Consider the following 8,536-nt stretch of genomic DNA (forward strand, 5'->3'; position numbering starts at 1 on the left):
GTTTGACAATGCCATATAAAGGGGGTGTCTGTGATACATTTTTTGACTTTGCAGCTTGATTTGGACTAGTTAGTAGGTGAACATAGCAAAAGTGCGCATCTTAGGGGGATGTGTGTCCCCCCTGTCCACAGTGTAAACTGCGCCCGTTGATCATAACTGGGGAATTTTTTGTGTACTCTATAGATGATGAAAAGTAACAAAATTGACTAACTTTTTCAAGTGTTATCTTTAGTTTTCTGCTATCTTAGTCCCTATGCACTGGACCACTCACTGTCCAGCTCTTATATTTTTTCAACTTATACAATATAAAGAAAATATGACTGAAGCTAATTAGTGGCTGATCCGGCCACAAAAAAAATGAGGTCCCATATACCATTTCGGGGGGGGGGGATACATCCCCCTGGATACGCCACTGAGTGGTATCATAATTTCACAATGCCAAATAGCAATAATGGAAGAAATAGTATAACACAAATATCTGCTTATATGTTTTATTAACTTGTTTGTGGTTTTGATGTTTTTAATAGTTTCCCCATATTATTTATTATCTTCTTATTAGCTGCATTGCCTTCCACGGTACATAGGCCTACACTCACATTAAATAATATTCCAGAAAATCAAACAAACAATCTGCAAGGTTGGTCTTTGCTTCAGAATAGTGATGACGTACTAATCACACATGCTGTTCATGATACATACATGCTAATGAGTCAAATGAAATAGATGCTAGCGTGAATACATGATACGTAAAATATAGCTTTCGATATTATATTTGTTACAATATTTATCATGATATAGGTACTAAGGATATGTTGTTATTCATCATTCCAGTTATAATGATTATATTGTGGCTGCTCGGATAATGTACATGAAGTACTTTAGGAACGGCCTGAAATTCTGTCTTTCAGTTTCTGTACAGTGAATCTGTAATCTGTACAATCTTTTTGCTGCTCTGATGAAATACGGCTTACAAAATTATACTGTTTGATTGCCATACAATGAATTTCTTGTATCTGCTTTGATAATGTTCTCTCGATTCATCAAGAACGGCTTGAAATACTGCTTCTGATCGTTTTAATATGAAATGCCTTGGAAATTCACCGCTTAACTGTCTTTGAATGCCGTACAATGATACAATCAATTTGTACAATCTTTTGTTGTCCTTATAATGCTTGCAGTACTGTTTTCTTTGAATGATGTACAATGCATATATTTTAGCTGCTCTTAAAATATAAATGATACATCAAAAACCTGTCAACAATACTGTCTTTGAATGCTGTAAAATCTTGTACCTGTTTAGATAATGTACATGGTGTACACAAATGGCTTGTAATTATGTTGTACACTGAGTATCTTGTAGCTGCTCGAATGTTAATAATTATCCTGTAGCTGCTCGGATAATGTACATTATGCATCAATAATGGTTTGCTTTACTGTCTATGAATGCTGTACTCTCAATATTCTGTGGCTGCTTGGATAAAGTACAAGCTGCATCAAGAACGACTTGCTGTACTGTCTTTGAGTGCTCTAGCATCGTAGCATGTCTAACAAGCTGTGCTCGGATGATTGAAGCGAATTTTGACTGGTTTTCAGAAAAAGTCTTGGTCTAGAGGACCTGTGCGACAGCATAGTGCAGGTGCCGCAAACGGGCCTCGACCCCAATAAACGGAGTCTGTCAGTTGCGCATGCGCAAGCCGCCGGGCTCGATGCGAAACGTGTTTCGATGCCGCAGAGCACAATTGACCCGAAACGCGCAATGGCGGCTCAGAACGCCATGATGGATGCGAAGCGGGTCTCCATGTCTCAGACCGCTTTGCCCGACCCCAAGAGGGTCATGTAGATTAGCACTTCCTCCCTCCACCCACCCAACGCTCTACATTTTAACTTCATATTTTATTTAGCCTTTGGATTGGCAAATAGCTACGAACTCTGTATTATCATCATCATCCAGAATTAGATAGTATCTAAATTTTTTAGAATGTACTTGATATTTTTCTCCAGTATTGTAGGTTGTAGGGTTTAAAATACTTATGTAAAATAGGCAAATAGTTCCTTTTTCCATGCTAATTCAATAACTAATTAATTAGTATTGGTTGTCTTCTCTATATTATGTAGGTGTACCTTCATACTTAATAGTTTCTCTTTTCAACAACCATGATACTTCTCCTTTCTATTTTGTATTCTATTTATAGATTTTCGTTTGTTCCCCTTTTATTTGAAGTAAAAGGTTACAAGTAATTTAATTTGTTCAATATGCTGAACATGATATTTCATCGATTTAGGGCCTTCTCAAGACTTCTCAATACCCTAACAATATATCTAGTAAGACATCATTGCTAAGTTTTTCTATATGCAGCTCAGTATTATAGGTTCCCATGTCTAGGGTACTTTTTATCCTTAACTGCTGTATTGTATGTTTTCAATAATCAACACTTTATATATATGTATTCCATGTATAACCCAAATAGGTGTCCAGCTTCAGTAGTATAATATGTATATTAGGTTATTTTTGCTATTTCATGCATTTTACTCCATCTCGTTTTGAATTTATTTAGTTTATCTGTCTGATGTTTCAACACTTTTTCTGTTCATGTGTCATGGTCTTATCTATTTCATTACGTTATGTTTGGTGTTCTTGTTTATGTTTTTGTATTCCAAAGAAGCTGAATCCAATTGATTATCTAAAAAATTATATTATTATTAAACGAAAATCCTAATTAAAAGCTGTTAACCCTGTTGTACTTGCAGTAGCAGAAGTCTTCTAGGTGATTTACAGCATTTAATTAGAATTTTCATTTAAAAATAATTATTCATTAATTATCATTTGAACAAATGCCATTTCTAATCAATTTCCATATATTAAGTAAAAATTATATTGCTTATTGATATTGAATAAATTGAAACAATAATATTAGGAGTAAAATTTAAATACTTTGGAAGTTTCACTTTTTTATTTGCCATCTTCCATTGATTTTTTGACATTGAAAAATGTATTAATAGATGAATTATTACTAAACAATTAACTTTTTCGAATAATTAATTTTCACTTGAAATAAATAATGATAATACTATTACTTAATTCGTAACGGGCAGAACCCATGTCTACAGAATGTCGAATGATTCAAATAATGCCATTATCTGTAATTTTACTCATCATCAATATCATTCGACATCGTTCATTTTTACGTTGATTAATAAGCTCTAACATTGAAGATTTAAACATATTGAAACTGTTATCATATAACTTCCATCAAGTTCTGGCTTGAGATCTGATCCTGGAAAGTATTTTATTACAGAACGAATACATGTTTCTCTATCAATTAAGAAATAGTTTCAATAACATTGACAGATAGAATAATAAGTTTATATAATTTTGATGTTTACATTTTCTATCGAGAATTCAACAATTTTTAATAAAATACAATAGCTATACTTGAACCAATCTGAATTAATCAAATAAAAAATAATCAATCCAAATAATAATTTAATCGTTTAAAGTAAAATCTTCCATTTTAGTCTTCATCAAATGTAATTTTTGGATTCAGCTTCTTGTCTCGCTTAACCGATTTTGTTACTATTTGAGCTTGAAATATTCTCCTTGACTTTATAGAAAATACAAGAAGAGTAGTAGTGCAAATGCCCAAAGTGCGGCAAGTGTGGATGTTGACAAAATGGAGGACTGCCTAGTGACTAGTTGAGACTTGGATGATGGGTCTGCCACGTCTGAGACTTGTGCAACTGCTGCGTCCAAGACGTCAGCGATCTCTAGGTTGCATTCAGGATCCTTGCCCACGTCTCATCACATTCACCAACTTATAAAATGATGTCGATCAATAATTAGTTCAGTCTTTACTCAAAAATAGAGGTAAGATTTCACACTGTTTTCAATGTAAAGGGATGTGAATAAATGAGTTTCTATTGTTTGATGTCATGGGGAAAGTGGATTTTGCAAAAATGCTACATACATTAATATAAATACGTATAATATTATGATATAATAACAAAAAATTGAATACCGTACGTTTCATCGTATTGAACGCGTATTTACGTGATACGTTGGAATGATATCTGCTCGAATGTAATTGGTATGCAAAAATTTGTATGAAAGTTTATCAGTGTACGTGTATCAAAATTAGGGATTTACTATTTCTGATTTTTGCTCTATACTCGTGTATTGTCCCAGTTAACTTTCAGTTGTTAGCTATGAGATTTTCTTCATGAAGATTGCATTAATAGTATGCCCATTTTTAAAAACAAATATGAACTAGAAGGAAAGCTGACATTTTAAAAGTACACTGAGAGTAAAGTATAATGAAGGATAAAATAGCATTTGATTCAGGTTTAAAAAAAAACTGAATGGAATTTAAATATATGAATAATCTCCTATCACTTGAATTTATAAAGTAGTGTTTTCTTGATAAAAAAATCTGTTAAACACTTATAGCCTATTCAAGATTGTAGAGCGATCTTTAAATATTTCTCAGTCACTTGAAATTATGGAAATTACTTAGCGTTACTAGAGATACTCCAAGCATCAAGTACTTATTAACAATCTCAGTACCTTATCTGAAGGTATCAAGTAATGCAGTAATTATAATAATTACAACACTCACTTTAGTTAAACAACTCTAACCCTATCCACTAGTCTGTTATGTTGCTGTCTGTTATCATGGCAGTGACAGAAAATCCTGCAAGAAGCAGTATGTTCAGCGTATGAATTTCAATCGATGGCTGGAAGTAATCTAATATGCGAGTGCCCATGATAAATGTCATGACCAGTCATGTATCATGTTTCATGTACATAATTAATGTTGAAATGGACGAATAATCCATTTTCAACAATCAAAATTAATTTGAACATGAAATGTAACATAGTCTTTATGAAATGAAGAAATAGCACGATGAAGCTGGAGCTATCCTTTTGACTGAATTACTCATATATTTTAAATATATGTTTATTATTAAGAACAGACTCTCAGTGTTCTCTATGCTCTTCTGTAACTTATTCTACTAATATAAGTGCAAATACGTTAGTAGAACACTTCTTATTTGATTTATACAGGTACAAGAAAAGCCCTGAATATTATTTATCTAATTATAGACTAGGTTAAATGAATGTTGTATGTTATTCTTATCTGTGGGAGTCGTTGCAATAGACTGATGATGTTCATTATTACTATAGATGTACTAGTTTCATATACATCACTCGATTGTGTGGAGACACTTGTAATAATCATTTAGCGTCATGTTGGAACATTTTTTATCTGTAATCGTAATTACTTGAGTAGATATGAATTCAAATGATGAACACTTTGAGTATTAAAGCTTTTGACGTAGTTTTGATGAACGTAAGCTGGGTGTGAGAATGGTTTTTATCATCAGTTATTCTATTTTTAAAGCCATCCCTATGTCATCAATTTTATATGATTTCATTAAAATCACTACAATTTAACAGAATGCAATAACCTAATAAACCAATGATTGATTATATTCATACTTACCAAGAGTTTTAGTTTAAAAATGTTATTGAGTTGACAAAAAATGTCTTTTCGACTTCATGCCAATTTGTTTCAAACTTGGTCCCTGGCAATTTTCTCAAATATTAATCTAATTTTCTTCCAGACTTGACTATAGGTTGTAATTCACATTGAAAATGATTTTCTTTATATTCTTGATCAGTAATAATTCATTGTTGATAAATATATGTTCTATTAACGTGACTACTAATCTGACTACAAGATATTGATTCATCCCAATTAGTTTGATGAATCGATGGTTTAAGTAGCTATACATTTTTCTAGAGCTTTTTAATGAGAGGAAACTCTAGAGATTCTATCACATTAGATTACTTTTCAAAATGTTAAATTCGTAACTAACTCCCGATTGCACGTATGTCTATTAAATTTAACCACCGTCAAATGAAGTTATCGCATTGCCGTCAAATTTGTTCATTGGTTGTTCTGGCATTGCTTCCATTACTTAACGGCGGTTTAATTTAGTTGGCTACTAAAAGGTTCAATTTAGTTGGGTACTAAAAAATGTGAAAAGTGTGCTCGTCTCCGCATTTAATCTAATTTTCAAACTAAATTCAAGCTGATTTGATTTATCTTATCTATTAGATAGAGATTTATATTTTAATTTAGGTAAGATATTTTTTGCAATTTGTGAAGGATCTAGATAGAATACTATAAGTATTGTAAATAAGTTCATCTATTAATATATAATTGTTTAGTAATTTTTCATTGCAAATTTCGTAGTATTGGAAATACTAGGTACTTTCATCGTAACTAAATTTTATAATTCAGTTGGTCATTTTCAAAAAATGATAGCACAAAGTGCGTTTTCGTTAATTTTGGCACTCTGAACCGATCAAAAGACGGTTGCAAAATTTTATTCGCTAAGGGTTCATAAAATTACACAATGCTTTCAAACGATTTTCTATTAGTAATTAAATTAGTGGATTTAGAATAGCTTTATGTTAATCTATATTGTTTGTTGATAGTCTGATGCGTTGATTTTTAAATATTATTTAAATTTTATTTTAGTTTCACCATGAAACAATACAGATTTTTATTTTATTCCATTCGATTTCCTCTTACAAGTATCAATTATATTGTTGAGTTGAATTAAATGCTTTATGTCGTAATATGTTGTTGATATCCTTATATTTGCAATTTCATGTTAAACTTGTCTATTTGTACTCGACTGTGTAGAACTTATATAATAAAACTAATTAAAATCATTTGGACAGTATTTTTTTAGCGCATTCCATTTCAGTTATTACTAACTTATCAGTTGGCCACATATTAGTGACCCGTGAATATTTGGTTAGACGGTTCATGATTTCTCTCAAAATTGAAAATTAATCAATGAGGATCACGTGCTCAACCATTGATTCTGAAACCGGAATTTCATGTTCTGTTTTTCAATTTTCACGTTTTCTACGTAGATCAATTTTCAAAATTTGAAATAGTATTTTTCAACAGTTGACAGTTAATAGGCTATCTCTAGATAGTTGTTTTGCAGTTACATTGATCAATGAAGTCAAGGCCCATTCAAACGAAATACTAGGGTTTGATTACATTAACAAGAAGTTGTAGTGAAAGGAAAGTGTAATCAACTTCCTTAGATCCTCTGATTTTTTGTAAAGAATCGAACTCTATTGAGGATTTTGTTACTTTATTTTTGGTTAAGTGTGGAAACTAGCTAGTACATTGATAGACCTGTATCTCAGTTCATTTGGCTTTTATATAAATTACTCTTAATGTTTGCTGTGTCTATCTAGCTTTCGCTTGATGGATTGTTCTTTCTTCATTTAGATCCTTCCTAGCTGTTATTTGCATTTATCATCTATTAGTTCATCTGAAAATTGCTTTTTTATGTCTGCTGAATTAGTTATTAGGATCTAATTGGATACTGCTTTACTTGCTTATGAAATCATCAATGGATTTTAGGTGTATGAACTCAGAGAGCGGTCAGGCGTTCCGAGTTCAGGAGTACACTTTCTTTCTATGCACAAAATGGCGATGGTCAAATACAAGCATTCTAGTTGGATTTCTCATTTAAAAAAAATAGGAGAAATCAGATACTATCAGACATAGAGTTAGTATATGTAGGTCTGTAGCTTCAGTTTTAATAATATTTCATGATAAGCGTCTCTCTCTCTCTCTCTCTCTCTCTTCTCTCTCTCTCTCTCTCTCTCTCTCTCTCTCTCTCTCTCTCTCTCTCATTAGCTCAATATATTAACTTATGTTTCCAGGAACGCAGGACTAAAACGCCTACAATTAGTTATTGTACCATTAACAAGTTTTTTAATCTTGAGATAACCGAGGATGGAATAGCGAAGTATTCTATCTTTCTTGTACCCAAGTAATCCATAAGCTATACATAAATACATAAATAATTAACCTATCCATAACCATTGAATAAATTACCTTAATAAGAATTATTATACACGATGAATAAGACACAATATATCACATCAAAACTTTGTACAAACAATGAGATACTTGTTTTGAATGTTACTCAATCATACAAAAACTTCAGAACAGTGCAGCTTTATAAAATAAGCTTTTCATTAAGTGATACGTATGGCTAATGAATTAGCACTCTTTGGTAGGTCCAGATAAATTTGGTATTAGTAGAGCATACTTTCTGACCAAAATATATGAAATAACAAAAGAATTAGCGAGTAACAGTTCCTAAAGGATTCAATAATATTATTTATTTAGAGATTTATTCCCCCATAAATATTATTCTCGTTGCTGTTTCCTTGTTGATATTTTATAATTGTTAATCCTCCATCCCATAATAAGGAAGGTTTGACTTTCTACCAATGTCATCCCTGAACCTAGTGCAGCTCATCCAATCAGCCAATAAAATCTCCCAATGTTAGTAAAGCTGCACTGAACTTCATTGATGTAAATATTATATTGTAACTGCTGAAACCTTTTCATCGTAAAAATAAGATCTCTCTTCAATGTGGTTACTGGTTTAAGATAGGTGGTGGTGGTTTAGAATGAATTGATTTATTCGG

General features: G+C 31.9%; 1 protein-coding gene across 6 annotated transcripts in view; it reads left to right on the plus strand.

Annotated features, from left to right (window-relative positions):
• The window catches only part of LOC111047305 (myb-like protein AA), a 28,171-nt gene extending 21,429 nt beyond the window's left edge, over positions 1-6,742 (plus strand). For 2 of the 6 annotated variants that reach the window (XM_039428538.1, XM_039428536.1), the window contains exon 8: positions 3,611-6,742. Coding sequence is in view for 4 of the 6 variants with exons in the window: in XM_039428536.1 (XP_039284470.1) it covers positions 3,611-3,698 (88 nt within the window). In the remaining 2 variants the exon portion in view is untranslated. Of the gene's footprint in view, positions 1-1,593 lie in introns of all 6 variants that reach the window. The other 4 variants (XM_039428534.1, XM_039428535.1, XM_039428539.1 and 1 more) reach the window with 3 other exon arrangements.
• Positions 6,743-8,536: the final 1,794 nt, after the last annotated feature.

The sequence above is a fragment of the Nilaparvata lugens genome, chromosome 5 (assembly GCF_014356525.2).
Source record: "Nilaparvata lugens isolate BPH chromosome 5, ASM1435652v1, whole genome shotgun sequence".
Taxonomy (NCBI): Eukaryota; Metazoa; Arthropoda; class Insecta; order Hemiptera; family Delphacidae; genus Nilaparvata; species Nilaparvata lugens.